Source organism: Nicotiana tomentosiformis, chromosome 2 (genome assembly GCF_000390325.3).
Source record: "Nicotiana tomentosiformis chromosome 2, ASM39032v3, whole genome shotgun sequence".
Lineage (NCBI taxonomy): Eukaryota > Viridiplantae > Streptophyta > Magnoliopsida > Solanales > Solanaceae > Nicotiana > Nicotiana tomentosiformis.
This window is the reverse complement of record NC_090813.1, coordinates 159,538,427-159,555,867: the sequence shown is the minus strand read 5'-3', so window position 1 is coordinate 159,555,867 and position 17,441 is coordinate 159,538,427. Positions and strand designations below refer to the sequence as shown.

General features: G+C 41.2%; 1 protein-coding gene across 1 annotated transcript; it reads left to right on the top strand.

Moving 5' to 3' along the window:
* The first annotated feature begins 1,876 nt into the window (after window positions 1–1,876).
* On the top strand, window positions 1,877–2,569 carry LOC138905943 (uncharacterized). The gene has a single exon (XM_070194457.1). The coding sequence runs from the start codon at window positions 1,877–1,879 to the stop codon at window positions 2,567–2,569; it is 693 nt and encodes a 230-aa protein (XP_070050558.1).
* The last annotated feature ends 14,872 nt before the right edge of the window (window positions 2,570–17,441 follow it).

Genomic DNA, 17,441 nt, shown 5'->3' with positions numbered 1-17,441 from the left:
TTCTTTTTGAAGATAAACTTTACCCATAACCTTACAAACTCAAATATATAGTTTATTCTCAATTCCATGCCCAATTTCGTGGTCAAAATCCAAAAATACCAAATTCTAGGTCTTTTACCAAAAATCAAACAATTTATACTAATTCCTATGTTTAAATCCTTATACAAACTATGTATTTAACTTATAATAAGTGGGAATCACTTACCTTGGCATTGATGACGAAGAATGAGCTCCAAACTTGCTCCAAAACCGGCTCTCATGGAGAAAATGAGGTGAAAATGAGCCAAGCCCTCGTTTTTAAAGAACACACTGCCCATCCCTGACGTTCGCACCTGCGGCCTCTTCGTCGCATCTGCGGTCTCGCAGGTGCGGCCAAAACCTTGCACCTGTGCATTCCCTCTACCTAGCACGACTCCGAACCTGTGCCTTTCATTCCGCATATGTGCCTTCGCAGGTGCGGACATACCCTCGCACCTGCGCTCCCAGCCTCTTCTCTCACTCTCGCTCCTGCGACGCACCTCCGCATCTGCGAACTCGCAGGTGCGGACAACCCTTCACACCTGCAGTCACTGCCCAGCTTCGCCCAAATCGCACCTTCAACCATTGGCTCGCACCTGTGACCTCGCACCTACGGCCATTATTGCGCAGGTACGATCACACCAGATATCAGTTGCCTCATCTTTTCTTCCAAGTCCAAACTCGATCCGTTAATCATTCAGAATCCACCCGAGGCCCTCGGGACCTTAACCAATTATACCAACACGTCCCAAAACACATTACAAACTTAGTCGAGCCGTCAAACCACATCAAACAACGTCAAATTCATGAATCGCACCCCATTCCAAGCTTAATGAACTTTAGAATTTCAAACTTCTAAATTTGATGCCGAAACCTATCAAATCACGTCCGATTGTCCTCAAATTTTTCACACAAGTCATAATTGACATTACGGACCTACTCCAACTTCCGGAATTGAATTCCGACCTCAATATCGAAAAGTCCACTTTCGGTTAAACTTCTCAAAAACCTTCAATTTTCTAGTTTTAGCCAAATGACTCCAAAATGACCTACGGACCTCCGAATCCACTTTCGGATGCGCTCCGAATTCCAGAATCACCATACGGAGCTATTCCCAGACTCGGAATCCCAAACGGACATCGATAATATTAAAATGCACTTCAACCCAAATTTATAGAATTCTTCCAAAATGCTAACTTCCACAATAGGTGCCGAAACGCTCCTGGGGTATCCAAATCCCGATCTGAACATACGCCCAAGTCCGAAATCATCACACGAACCTTATAGAACCTTCAAATCCTGATTCCGAGGCCGTTTACTCTAAAATCCAATCTTAGTCAATCCTTCCAACTTAAAGCTTTTGAAATGAGAATTTTCTTTCCAAATCAACTTTGAACTTCCGAAATTTCAATTTCGACCACGTGTACAAGTCATAATACCTGAAGTAAAACTGCTCATGGCCTCAAACCATAGAACGACGCGCTAGAGCTCAAAACGACCGGTCGGGTCGTTACAGGATATTCCCCCCAACTACCACACCACCCTATTCTACTACACCTGCTCAGACTGCACCAATTCCTACAGCTAATAAGGGTACATCAATTCCTCCAACTGATACTCCAGTTACACCTCTAGCCCCAGCTTTCGGTCTTAGTGTTTTTGATGGGGACCTTAGGGGGCCATACAGATGTTGGCTTAGATAGTAGCTTCTTAGGCCCAGAGATCAAATATTGCACCTACTTCTTCCAGCCAGTAAGGGGATTCTACTAGTTCCTGGGTGCATAGGTTTCTCCAGTTAGATCCTCCAGTGTTCACGAGTACTAATCCCTAGGAGGACCCCCAGGATTTCATTGATGAGATGCACAAGACTCTTCGAGTTATGCGTGCTACTGAAATGGAAGGAGTGGAATTGGCCTCCTATCGCCTGAAGGAGGTGGCCTATTCTTGGTTCGAGATGTGGGAGGAGTCCCGTGAGGAGGGGATCCCTCCGACGAGGTGGAGTGAGTTTGTCGATGCCGTCATTGATCATTTCTTTCCTGCCAAGACTAAGGCAACCCTTGCCTCTGAGTTTGAGAACCTAACACAAGGTAGCATGAGTGTGTGGGAGTACCATATGAGGTTCGTGCACCTGTCCAAATATGCTATTTACAAGTTGACCACTATGGAGGCTATAGTGCATCGGTTTGTTCAGGGCCTCAGCCCTTTGGTTATTAATGAGGCTGCTATAGCAGCCTTGAATTCGGATATGAACTCTGGGAAGATGGTGGAATTTGCTCAAGCCACCGAGACCCGTAAATTCAAGAATAGAATGGAGCGAGAGGGTAGCAATAAGGCCCGGTCTATGGGCAACTTAGGTGGTTCTTCTGGTGGCAGTGGTGGTGGCAGGTCAGCATTCAGGGGAGGTTCATCAGGGCTATCCCAGTCCTTTGCTCAGTCTTCGGTTAGCGCACCGCCATTAGGTCCCAATCAGCAGCAGTGGAGACATTTCAGGCCCAGTCAGGGCAACCTGGGATCCTACCAGCAGGGTAGACCTGGAAGGAGATTCCAGTAGCAGTGGAGGCCCCCATGCACTAGGTGTGGGAAGATGCATTTTAGGGCCTGTTTCATGGACCAACCCATATGCTACAGGTGTGGTATCAGGGGTCACATTCAGAGGGATTAACGTTCGTCCTGCCAGAGTGTGGGCAGGGGCATGGCACAGCCAGTCAGTTCTGCAGCTATTACATCCGCAGCACCTCCGCTAGCTCGAAGCCCTCCAGCACCCGCAGGGCGTGGTGCAGCTAGTGGTGGTGCATAGTGTTTGGGAGGATCCAGTCGTTTCTATGCTATGAGGGGTCGCCAGAGTTCAGAGGCTTCTCCAGATGTTGTCACAGGTATATTGACTGTCCAATCTCATGATGTATATGCTCTTATTGATCTCGGTTCCACTTTATCATATGTCACTCCTTAGGTTGCTATGGAATTTGGGATAGAACCGGAACAGCTTCATGAGCCGTTCTTTGTATCTACTCCGGTTGGTGAGTCTATTTTGGTCACGCGGGTTTATAGGGATTGTGTTGTCACGGTGCGTAGTTTGGACACCATGGCCGATCTCGTTGAATTGGGGATGGTTGATTTTGATGTAATAATGGGGATAGACTGGCTTTATTCATGTTTTGCCAAGCTTGATTGCCGAACCAGAATCGTTAGGTTTGAATTCCCAAATGAGCCAGTTATTGAGTGGAAGGGAGATGATGTGGTGCCGAAGGGCAGGTTTATTTCTTACCTTAAGGCCACAAAGATGATCAACAAGGGGTGTATTTACCATTTGGTTCGGGTTACGGACACTGATGTTGTGGCACCTACACTTGAGTCTGTGCCAGTTGTGAATGCATTTTCGGATGTCTTTCCGGATGAGCTCCCTGGGATCCCACCAGATAGGGAGATTGATTTTAGGATTGATGTGATGCCAGGCACGCAGCCTATATCTATTCCGCCCTACAGAATGGAACTGGCAGAATTAAAGAAACTAAAGGAATAATTGAAGGATTTGTTAAAGAAGGGTTTCATCCGGCCGAGTGAGTCTCCTTGGGGTGCATCGGTTCTCTTTGTATGGAAGAAAGATGGGTCACTGAGAATGTGTATTGACTATCGGTAACTCAACAAGGTCACAATCAAGAACAAGTACCCACTACCAAGGATAGATGACTTGTTTGACCAATTGCAGGGTGCTAAGTACTTCTCTAAAATTGATTTAAGATATGGGTATCACCAATTCAAGATCAGGGAACGGGATATTCTAAAAACAGTTTTTAGAACCCAGTATGGGCACTTCGAATTTTTGGTGATGTCTTTTGGGCTAACAAATGCCCCGGCAGCTTTTATGGATCTTATAAATCGAGCCTTCAAGCCTTTTCTTGACTCCTTTGTGATAGTGTTTATTGACGATATTCTTGTATATTGACAAAGTCGAGAGGATCATGCTGATCATCTCAGGGTAGTTTTGCAGACCCTATATCAACACAAGTTATATTCGATGTTTTCAAAGTGTGAATTTTGGCTCGAATTAACATTCTTGGGTCATGTTGTCTCCAGTGAAAGAATTAAGGTTCATCCTCAGAAGATTACAATTGTGAAGAATTGGCCTAGACCTACAACTCCAACAAAGATTTATAGTTTCTTAGGCTTAGTTGGATATTACAGGAAATTTGTGGAGAGGTTCTCTACTTTGCCTCTCCGTTGACTAAAATAATACATAAGGCAATTAAGTTTCAATGGTCTGATGCTTATGAAAAGAGCTTCCAGGAGTTGAAATCAAGATTTACTATGGCACTGGTGTTGACCCTACCAGAGGGTACAGATGGGTTTGTGCTATATTGTGATGCTTCAAGGATCGTATTTGGATGTGTATTAATGCAACATGGCAATGTCATAGCTTATGCCTCTAGGCAACTCAAGAATCATGAAAAGAACTATCCAACACATGAATTAGAACTTAGGTGGTAGTTTTTGCATTGAAGAATTGGCGTCATTATTTTTATGGGGTCCATGTGGATATATTCACAAACCATAAGAGCCTTCAATATATTTTCAAGCATAAGGAATTGAATCTGAGATAGAGAAGATGGATTGATTTACTCAAGGATTATGACATCGATATCCTATATCATCCGGAGAAGGCTAACATTGTGACAGATGCTCTTAGCCGAAAATCTATGGGTAGCTTGGCTTACCTAGAGGCATATTAAAAGTCATTAGCCAAGGAGGTTCATCGGTTGGATAGTTTGGGAGTTTGACTTGCGGACACTAGTGAAGGTGGGTTGATTGTGCAAAATAGGGCTGAATCATCACTTGTTGTGGAAGTCAAGGAGAAGCAATACAACGACCCATTGTTGGTACAACTAAAAGAGGGGATTCAGAAACACAAGACCACAACTTTATTCTCTTGGCAAGGAAGATGGCACATTAAGGTACCAAGGGCGGTTATGTGTTTCAAATGTAGATGGTCTTTGGGAAAGAATCATGGTTAAGGCTCACGTTTCTAGGTATTCCGTGCAGCCAGGCTCTACAAAGATGTATCATGATCTCAAGGAAGTTTACTGGTGGAATGATGTGAAGAGGAATGTAGTGGACTTTGTGGCAAGATGTCGAAATTGTTAGCAAGTGAAGGCCGAACACCAAAGGCCTGGTAGATTGTCACAGAACATAGAAATTCCAATATGGAAGTGGGAGATGATCAATATGGACTTTGTGGTAGGAATACCTCACAAACCTCATAAGTTTGACTCAATTTGGGTAATTGTGGACCAACTCACGAAATCAACACACTTCTTACCTGTTAAGGCTACCGACACAGCAAAAAAGTATGCTCAGTTGTATATCAAGGAAATAGTTAGGTTGCATGGCACTCCAGTCTCTATCATCTAAGATCGAGGGGCTCAGTTCAGAGCTAATTTTTGGAAGAAATTTCAGCAAGGTTTGGGTACTCAGGTGAATCTTAGTACAATATTTCATCCACGGACCGATGGGCAAGCTGAGCGCACTATTCAGACGCTTGAGGATATGTTGTGCGCTTGTGTTCTTGACTTCAAAGGTAGATGGGATAATCATTTGCCGCTCATAGAATTTGACTACAACAATAGTTATCATGCTAGCATTCTGATGGCACCGTTCGAGGCTTTATATGGTAGAAGATATAGATCTCCTATTGGGTGGTTCGAGATTGGGGAAGCAGAATTGATAGGACTAGACCTCGTGCATCAGGTTATGGAGAAGGTTAAAATTATTAAGGATTGGTTGAAAATAGCTCAGAGTCATCAAAAGTCCTATTCGGATGTTCATCGTATGGATTTGGAGTTCAAAAAGGATGATTGGTATTCTTAAAGGTTTCCCCCATGAAGGGTATAATGCAGTTTATTAAGAAAGGAAAATTGAGTCCATGATATGTCAAACCATACAGAATCAGAGGATTGGTCGGGTGGCTTACAAGCTTGAGCTACCTCCAGAAATATCTTTGGTGCACCCGGTGTTTCATGTGTCTATGTTGAAGAAAGTAGTTGGAGACTCGGCACTCATTGTTCCAGTTGATACTATTGAGGTTAATGAGGAATTGACTTATGAAGATATTCCAGTTTCCATTATTGATAGGCAAGTCCGAAAGTTGAGAAATAAAGAGATTGCCTCCGTGAAAGTGCTATGGCGAAACCAATAGGTTAAAGAGGCTACTTGGGAGGTCGAGGAAGAGATGAAGAAGAAGTACCCTCATTTGTTTGAATAGCTATGTAATTAAGTATTGGTGTTCTATGACGGCATTGAGAGCTTACCTTCTATGAATTATGTATCACTTGTATAGTTGATGTTAATGGTGTTCCTTTTCTAGTAATATATTGCTTATGAGGCCACGGTTGGTATTGTATTCATGTTATGTTACGTTGTTGAATTATGTATATGTTGTTAGGATTGGTTTCTAGGATTCTCTGACAGGTGGATAGGCCCAGCTATAGGGGAAACTCTGGCGAACATTTTGGGAATTTTTGGAGTTAGTCAAAATTTGGTGCGGCTGGTGTGTGAAGTAATAGTTGGGCCACAGTGGATGCTAATGGTGGATTTGACCCTCATTTGAGGATTAATGATCTTAAGTGGGGAAGGATGTATGGCCCCATAAAATCTTTACTAGAACCCGTGGTTTCGTGTGCCGAGGGAGGCTAATGTGTTTGATGAAGTAGAAATTTTTCGTTGTGAGTTTGCGAGCCACGGTACAGACCTTTTGGGTTGTACAGTGTGTCGAGAAGTTGAAGAAATGATTTTTAGAACATGGTATTTTTGCGGTCCACTATGCAATCGCAGAACCACTTTGTAGGCCGCAGATCGGCCGCGGAGTGAAGCAGAAAGATTGCCAATTTTGAGGACCATTATGAGGTCCATTATGCGGCCGCAGAACCGTTTTACGGGCCGTAGATCCCATCGCATATCCAGTATGAAGATTTTCGGAGAGGAGTTCTACGGCGCATTATGCGACCGCAGAACTGGTCTGCGGACCACAGACCTACCGCAGACCCAACCCGAACAGCCCAGTTATGGGACCCTTTTATGCGCCACCCTTTATGGGTCGCATACTTATTTTGTGGTCATGTCTGCGACTGCAGACCCGATTTCGGCAAGGTTAAGTGTGGAAAATTTACCCGATCCTATTTTTATAAAAAGACTTTAGGGGTCATATTTTAGGGTACATCTGATTTTTTTTTAGAGAAAGGTGAGAGTATCTTAGAGAGAGAAAGAGAAGACCTAGCCATTTTGTTCATCAATTCTTGCTCAAGGCTTGAAGATTTAACAAGGACAACTCACAAGGTCTTCATCTAAGAGATAAGGTTCCATACCCTAGTTTTTAATTTCAAATTTGGGGTGCAATATGGTGAATGGAAAGTATGAATCTTGGGTGTGGGAGTGTTATTTATGTATGCATGTACTATCAAGGGTTTTGGAAAGGCCATTGAATTAATAAGGGTGAACTCTTGGTGTTGAATTGGTTATGGGTGAAGCAAATCTTGTAGAAGAACCTTGTAACTAATTTGCATACATAGTGTTTGATGAAATGCTCAAATGAGCTGGACAATGAACTTCTCCCTAATTATGGATCAATTTTGTTATGTTTCTAAATTGATTGGAGTTGCTGAGATTTCTGGAATATTGTAGTAATTTAAGAAATCTTAAAGCGAGGTATGTTGGATAAACTTCTCTCTTAGAATTGAATCCTGTGACGTTCTTGTAAGTCCCGAATCGTTCATCCTGTGACTATTCTGAATGAGCTTTGTGCCAAAAGATATATGTTCAATATGTATTCCGAATTCTCTTGTCATGTTATGTTATCCTTCGTTAATGTGTTCAAAGTATAGGTTGTGTATTAAAATGTTATGACCTCGAGTCGTGTTTCAAATGAAGGCTAATATGCTAAATTGTGGAAGAAACCTCGATGTGTTTAAGACTCTTATTTACTCACATGTGTACTTGATGTCTTGAATAGAAATGCCTTGTTGTTGAAAATCCATGATGATGTTTGAAAGTGAAAGAGGTGAGAATGAAATATGAAATACGGCCAACGTGCCAAGAATGATATTACATTTAGGGCCACTTGTGCCAATGAAATGAAGAGATGTGTAAAAGATTATGAAATGAGCTAAAAATCCTTTATTTAATAAATGTTTTGGGAGTATTGTTTAGTCACCGAGTAAGGGTAGGTTGAAATAACCTAACCCCGAAACTAAACGTGCCCGTGCAGGAGTGATTGAGGGGTGAATCCCCGTACTGATGTGATGAGATTATTCCCCTTAATCGGGATGAGACTATTGTGATGAGATTATTCCCCTTATTTGGGATGATATGATTGCTAGCGGAATGTGATGTCGACCCACACATCATTGTGGTGAGACGGCTTAGCCGATCGGGCTGAGATTAGATGCCATGTCGCGTAGAAGGTGGTGTTATGGTTGGATATCTTTGATAAGACAACTTAGCCGATCAGGCCGAGATCGGACTCCGTGCTAAAAACACGGTGGTATATTTGTACTAAAGATCTCCTAACCTAAAATATGGAAATTTACTTGAAAACTTATCTTGTTCTTAACTTGATATTTTGGTATTGTTTGAGGCTTCTATTGATTTTATGATTGTTCCTTCTTGTATTATTACTCATTCTATTGAGAGGGTGTTTAGTCATACATACTAGTACTATTCCATATGTACTAACGTCCCTTTTGTCGGGGGCGCTGCATCTTTAATGGATGCAGGTGGTTTCACAGCAGGTGGGATTGATCAGTGATAGCGGTACACCTTCTTTTGAGCAGACTTGGTGAGCCCCACTTCATTTCGGGGTCATGTATCTTTTGTTCCTTGTGTATTGTGTTTAAGGTATAGCCGGGGACTTGTTGCCGGCACTATCATAGTACTCTTTTTTATCTATTAGAGGCTCCGTAGACATATTGTGGGTTTTATATTTGTGTTGGGAAAGTCAAACAAGTTATGTTGTGTTTGAATCACATGTTCCACTTCAGACTATGAAAATGTGTGTATTTTGAGATTTTAAAATAAAATGACTAATGGTAATGGATTAGTGTTGTATACATGATCTCTTCATTTTATAATTAACGAAAATATATCTTCTCTTTATTCATGAGTGAGTTTGGGTAGAAGGAGATCTAGCAGGCTTGCTCGGCCGGGTTATCTCGGTTGAGAGCCGGTCGAGCTCCCTGAGGTCGGGGAGTGACACAAACGCAGATGCTAGCCACCATATCAAAACATTCCGAAATGACGCCAAACTTTGCGTAGAAGTCATAAATCACGATACGAACCTATTTCAAAGCTCGGAACCTCATACAGACATTGATAACATCAAAATCCACATCAAACCAAACTTAAGAAATTCTTAAACTTTCAAAATGCCAACATTCTACAGTAAGCATTGAAATGCTTCCAGACCACACGGTACTCAACCCGAACATACACCTAAGTCCAAAATCATCATATGAACCTATTGGAACCTTCAAATCCCGATTTCGGTGTTGTTTACTAAAAAGTCAAACCTTGGTCAACTATTCCAACTTAAAGCTCTCGAATTGACAATTTTCCTTTCGAAACAACTCTGAACTTCCCGAAATTCAATTCCGGCCATATGTACAAGTCATAAAACATGAATTAAAGCTATCCAAGGCCTCAAACCGCCAAACAACGCGCTAGAGTTCAAAACGACCGGTTAGGTCGTTACATTTAGTTAATTTATTTTGATAATATTCTTGTATATATTAATCAACTCTCTTCTTACCCTATTCATTACATAAAAACTATTCAAAGGTAATTCGTTTTTCCATTTTTTATCAATCATTTACTAGGCACGTTTTCTTACAATAGTTGATCTTGATTGCAACTAAATTCTTTTGAGATTATTCCTTTCAACTCAAAGTCATTTGGTTAATTTGTGAATACTTTACCTGATGATACACTTCACTTAGTCATTAAAATATTTTAACTCTTTTACATACTTTCTTTATCCACATACTTGCACATAAATATCCCTAGTTTTACCATGCGACGTTCATATTCAATCATTCTTCATTCCAAATCATTTTTCATAATTCTTTGTAAATATTAAATTAATCATTATTTTGAACCTTCCCTCATTTATTTGATTGAGTCCGCAGGAACCACATTTTTGTGAAAATTGAGGGATGTCTAACACCTTCCTCTCGAGATAACTTGAACCTTACATAGAATCCCAATGGTTCGTAGATCATAATTTAGTATACATATAGGTGTCCTAGTATACCTCAAATACTAGGTGGCGACTCTAAACTTTAATTAACCTTGTAGAGTACTATAAGTTGTAGTTTGTTTTGTCTTGTGCAAAAGAGGGTGCAACAACTGTGACAAGCTGGTCAAAGTGGGGAGGAATGAGAAGCTAAGGATGAAGTTATTTATAAGAAGTTTGATGGGAGAAGCACTCATATGGTATACTCGACAGGATCCGCAAAATTGGAGAACTTGGCAAGATATGGCGGAGGACTTCATGAGTCGTTTTCGATTCAACACAGAGATCACTCACGATCGGTTCGCACTGGTGAGCCTGTAGAAAAAACCATCCGAGTCATTCCAAGAATATGCACGTCGGTGGAGGTCAGAGGCCGCCAGGGCACAACCTCTGCTGGACGACAGCGAATTAACCAAGTATTTCATCGAGCTCAAGAAGGGATATACTTTGAAAAGATGATGGGAATGATAGGACAGAAATTCCCCGAGCTGGTCAAGATGGGAGATTTCTTTGAAGAGGGAATAAAATCTTGAAAAGTACAATCCATGGAAGCACTGCAAGCTGCCAGCAAGGCCATCCAATCAGGGTTAATCGGTAGCGGAAAGAAGAAGAAAGAGGAGGTCTCAGTCGTCATCCTTTACTATCAATCCAACCAACTTCACGAAAACACTTCTTATTCCCCAAACAATCATTCACCACCATCCACTTACGCTTCAGTCTATAACACCCAGCCATATTACCATCCTCAACCACAATACAACCCTTCTCGAGCCAACAACAACCCAAACCCACAACGACCATATGCTCATGTCCAAACCACTACTCACCAAAACTGACCTGCTAATGCATCACGCCCTCGTCCTAATTTTGAAGAGAGGGGCCCTAGAAATTATACCTTGATTGCTGAGCCTCTGGCCCAATTATTCGAGAGATTGAGAAGATCAGGATTAATACATCCAGTTGAAGGAAGGGTTCCTGAATACCCCTTCAAGTATTTTGACGCAACTAAAAGATGTGTGTACCATTCCAATAAACCTGGGCATGATACTGAAGATTCTTTTAAGCTGAAAAATGAGATTGAAACACTGATCAAGAGTGGAGCCATCCAATGCACTCCGACACCTCCCAATGTGAATTGCAATCCACTGCCAAATCACCGAAACCAGGGAGTTAACGTGATCACATTGGACGAAGAGTATGACCTAAAGGGAACGATTATAACTTTAGGAAATGCAGAAGCTGCCAGGATCCCTCCTGAGGAAGGCTCCAATGATTACAATACAAGTAAGACATACATTGACTGTTTAGACCTATCAGTGACAACTGGCCGTTGCTACAGGAGATGAAGAAATTCGGGAATACAAAATTATCCCATGGACATACCAGCAAAAGGGAAAAGCCAAAATGAAAGACTCTACCGCAGCCCATGGTATGACTAGGTCTGGCAGATACTATGCTCCTGAAGAGGTAAATCGAGGAAACTTGGGAAGAGAGAAAATTCAAAGAAGGAACATAACAGACCCAAAAGCTGCCGAGTTTTGAAAGAGAATGTCAAACAAATAGTATTCTGTGGAGGAGCAGCTGAAGAAAACTCCATCACAGATATCAATTATGGATCTGTTAATGAGCTCCGACAGTCATAAATACGCCCTATTGAAAGTATTAAATGGGGTAAGTGTACCATGTAACACCACCAGTGAGGCATTGACTGCAATAATTGGGAAAATAATTGAAGCGAATATGATCGCTTTCAGAAGAGACGAACTTTCTGTCGAAGGCACAAGTCACAACAAAGCTCTTCATATCACTGTCAAATATGGGGACAAAGTGGTGTCCCAAGTGTTGGTCGATGGAGGGTTAGGAGTTAACATTTGTCCACTATCTACCCTACGGGAGTTAGGAGTTAATTTTAGGGAAGTTAAGGAGAAAAAACATGGAATCAATGAGAGCCTCAACCAATATTAAAGTGCCAAGTTAAGAGAAAGGTAAATTTCAATATTTTTAAGTTGGGAGATCTTTAGTACCAATATACCACCGTGCTATTAGTACGGAGTCCGATCATGGCCCGATCGGCTAAGCCATCTCACCCAAAGACATCCAATCAGAACACCACCATGTGCGCGGCATGGCGTCCGATCTCAGCCCGATCGGCTAAGCCATCTCACCACAATGTCGTGTGGGTCCACATCACATCATATTCCGCTAGCAATCATCTCATCCCAATTAAGGGGAATAATTTCAACATATCAATCTCATCCCATTTAAGGGGAATAATCTCAACACATCAATCACGGGGATTTACCCCTCAATCACTCCTACAGCGGCATGTATAGTTTTGGGGTTAGGTCGTTTCAACCAAACCTTCCTCGGTGACTAAACGATACTCCCAAAAAATTTATTATATAATGAAGCTACATCTCATTTTATAATCTTTCACACATTCTTTTCATTTCATTGGCACTATTGTCCACAAGTGTAATTTCAATTCTTGGCACGATGGCCACATATTATATCTCATATTCACATCTTTCATTTTCGAGCATCATAATAGGTTATTAACAATAAGAGAAATTGAAATTAATACTTTTAGTATGTATATGAACAATAGGAGTCTTAAGCACATTAAGTTGTCCTTCAAAAATTAAGCATAATAAACTTGCATTTGAAACATGAATTGAAGTCAAAACATTATGATACATAATCCACGCTTTAATACATTCCCAAAGGAGAGCATAATATGAGAGAAGCAAATGAAACATATTTTGAGCATATAATTTTCAACACAATGCTTATTAGGAATACCTGAATATACTTGGAATGGCTCTGAACATGGGAACTAGGAACTTTAGCCAATCATACTTGAATCTTACTAGAACATCATGGAACTCAACTCAACAAGAGAAGTTTAGTCAACATACCTTGATGGAGATCTTTAGTGATACTAAAACCTCCCACTACTCTTACAACTTCAATCTACATCAACATAAATCAATTGGACCAATATTAGCAAAACTTTCCAGGTTTTAGCTTATTTTGGCATTTTATCAAATAGCTAGAGTGCATAGCATTCAACTACCTCTAGTAATGGTGTTTCTTCATTCAAAAATCCCTCCATTCCACTAAGAAGAGATACTACAACATCCTTTGTCCACTAATTACCTTCTTATTAGCACCATTATAATCATCAATGAACTCACATCCACCAAAATTTACTAATTAACTCATTACAAAATCTCTATAACACCCAATTATCTAGGTTAAGCACTTATGGCTTCCAATCACCATCCCATAAGTGTTAGTACTTATTTCTTGCCCATATATTCACTAACAATCCATGCATGTAGGTTTAAGGGTGAAAGATTTCCTCTTGTAGACCAAATCTTGAAAGACAACTTTTGGGGTGTTCTTGAGATTTTGAAGAAATCCTATGAAATCCAATCAAAACCTTATTGTAACTAGTGATTTAGAAATGAAATCATCATAAAAACACATTTAAAACTCACCTTAAGTGTGTATTGGAAGCCTTGGCCGGATGGGTGATGGAAAGAAAAGCCTAGTCCTGAAATCCTTTTATTTTTCTCTCTCCCCGCCCAGGTATTAATAGGCCCAGGTACAGTATTTTTGCGTTGGTGCTATAGTTGTACTATAAGGCTTTAGCTCACTAGTTTTCTAAAATTTCCGCTTCGCTCCTGTGCTATAGCTGCGCTATGGGGAAATAGCTCACTGTATTTTCTTTAGTTTTATTGCTTTGAAATCAACACCCAAGTGTTCCCTATTATTACAACACTCAAATATTAATAAAATAATCACCCCCAAGTATCCAAATAACTTTATCCACTCCACTAACTTCTCATGTAGTTCGGGTCTAAATTACATTTTATTCCTAAGCTCGAAATTGCTCGAGTTAGCTATAGAAATTCATGGGGTCTTACGCACTAACCTACCTCAGCACCACAAACCTCGAGTTCTTTGTAAAATTTTACGGGGCCTTACATCATGCCCCGCTTAGATCATTCGTCATTGAATAAGGAGTAGAGTCTGCCTACAGCACCCAACATAACTCATCTCTTCTTTCACACATCTCAAGCCCCTAAATTTTGGCTAACTACTAAAATTGCAATAAATTTCGGAAGAGTTTCCCCTGTAATTGGGCATATCCACCTGTCAGAGAATCCCAGAAACCAGTCCTAACAACATAACCATAACACAATGATGTATCACAGTATGAAAGCAACATCGACCATAACATCGTAAACATTATATTATCAAAAATGAGCATCCTTAACATAAACTGTATAAGTGGGACACAATTCATAGAAAGTAAGCTCTTAGCATTTTCATAGAGCACAACTACATAGTTATTCAAACAAATGAGGGCACTTCTTCTTCATCTCTTCCTCGGCCTCCTAGGTGGCCTCTTTAACCTGTTGGTTTCGCCATATCACTTTCACAAAGGCAACCTCTTTATTTCTCAGCTTCCGAACCTGCCTATCAAGAATGGCAATCGAAATCTCCTCATAAGTCAATTCTTCATTAACCTCAATAGCCTCTACCAAAACAATGAACGTCGGGTCTCCAACTACATTTTTCAACATAGATACATGAAACACCGGGTGCACTAATGACATCTCTGTGTGGTAGCTCAAGCTTGTAAGCCACCTGCCCAATCCTCCGAATGATTTTGTACGACCCGATATATCTGGGGTTCAATTGTCCTTTCTTCCCAAATCGCATTATACCCTTCATGGGGGAAACCTTCAAGACTCCAATCATCCTATTTGAACTCCAAATCTCTGCGACGCCCATCCGAATACGACTTCGGACGTCTCTGGTAAGTTTTCAACCGTTCCTTAATGATCTTAGTCTTCTTCATATCCTGATGCACGAGGTATGGCCCTATCAACTCTTCTTCCCCAATCTCGAACCAATCAATGGGAGATCTAAATCTCCTTCCATATAAAGCTTCAAACTGTGCCATCTGAATTCTACCATGATAACTGTTGTTGTAGGCAAATTCTATGAGTGGAAAATGATCATCATAACTAACCTTAAATTCAAGGACACAAGCATGTAACATATCCTCAAATGTCTGAATAGTCTTCTCAGCTTGCCCGTTGGTCTGTGGATTAAAGGTTGTAAGAAGATTCACCTGAGTACCCAAACCTTGCTTGAATTTCTTCTAAAACATGGTTGTGAACTGAGCCTCTCGATCTGAGATGATAGAGATTGGAGTGCCATGCAACCTGACTATTTCCTTGATATACAACTGAGCATACTGTTTTGCTATGTCGGTAGCCTTAATAGGTAAGAAGTGTACTGATTTCGTGAGTCGGTCCACAATTACCCAAATCGAGTCAAACTTGCAAGGCGTGCAAGGTAGTCCCACCACAAAGTCCATATTGATCATCTCCCACTTTCACCATGAAATTTCTATGTTCTGTGCCAACCCACCGGGCCTTTGATGTTCGGCCTTTACTTGTTGACAATTTGGACATCTTGCATAAAGTCTGCTACATTCCTCTTCATATCATTCCACTAGTAGACTTCCGTAAGAGCGTGGTACATCTTTGTAGAGTTTGGGTGCACGGAATTCCTGGAATTGTGAGCCTCGATCATGATTCTTTCCCAGAGACCATCTATATTTGGAACACATAATCGCCCCTGGTACCTCAGTGTGCCATCATCCATGCTAAGAGAGAAAGCCACGGTCTTATGTTTCTGAATCCCCTCCTTTAACTGCTCCAACGACGGATCGTCGTATTGCTTCTCCTTGACTTCCACAACAAGTGATGATTTAGCCCTATTTTGCACAACAATCCCTCCTTCACTAGAGTCCGCAAGACGAACTCCCAAACTAGCCAACTGGTAAACTTCTTTGGCCTACGACCTTCGATTTGTCTCCAAGTGAGCCAAACTACCTATGGATTTCTGGCTAAAAGCATCCGCCACAACACTAGCCTTCCCCAGATGATACAGGATATCGATGTTGTAGTCCTTGAGTAACTCAAGCTACCTTCTCTACCTCAGATTCAACTCCTTCTGCTTGAAAATATATTGAAGGATCTTATGGTCCGTGAATATATCCACATGGACCCCATACAAATAATGACGTCAAATCTTGAATGCAAAAACCACAGTCGCAAGTTCTATGTCATGTGTTGGATAGCTCTTCTCATGATTCTTGATTTACCTAGAAGCATAAGCGATCACCTTGCCATATTGCATCAGTACACACCCAAGTCCGATCCTTGAAGCATCACAATATACCACAAACCTATTAGTACCCTCCGGTAAGGTCAACACCGGAGTCGTAGTCAATCTTGTCTTCAACTGCTGGAAGCTCTTTTCACAAGTGTCTGGCCATTGGAATATAACCGTTTTCTGTGTCAGTTTAGTCAATGGAGAGGCGAGAGTAGAGAACCCCTTCACAAACCTTCTGTAATACCCAACTAAGCCCAAGAACCTGTGAATCTCTATTGGAGTTGTAGGTCTAGGCCAATTCTTCACAACTGCGATCTTCTGAGGATCAACCTTGATTCCTTCACTTGAGACGACATGACCCAAGAATGCGACAGATCTAAGCTAAAATTCACACATCAAAAACTTCGCATACAACTTGTGTTTATGCAGGGTGTGCAGAACTGTCATGAGATGATCAGAATGGTTCTCCTGACTTCGTGAATATACATTAATATCGTCAATGAACACTATCACAAAAGAGTTGAGAAAAGGCTTGAAAACTCGGTTCATAAGATCCATGAAAGTTGTCGGGGCATTTGTTAGCCCAAAAGACATTACCAAAAATTCGAAGTGCCCATATCTAGTCCGAAAAGCTATTTTCGGAATATCATGCATCCTAATCTTTAATTGGTGATACCCTGACCTTAAAATCAATTTTAGAGAAATACTTAGCACCCTACAATTGGTCAAATGAGTCATCTATCTTTGGCAGTGGGTACTTATTCTTGATCATGACCTTGTTGAGTTGTCGATACTCAAAACACATTGTCAGTGACCGATATTTCTTTCTTACAAAGAGAACTAGTGCACCCCAAGGCGACATGCTCAGCTGGATAAAACCCTTCTCTAGTAAATCCTTCAACTGCTCCTTTAGTTCCTTTAATTCTATCGGTGTCATTTTCTAGGG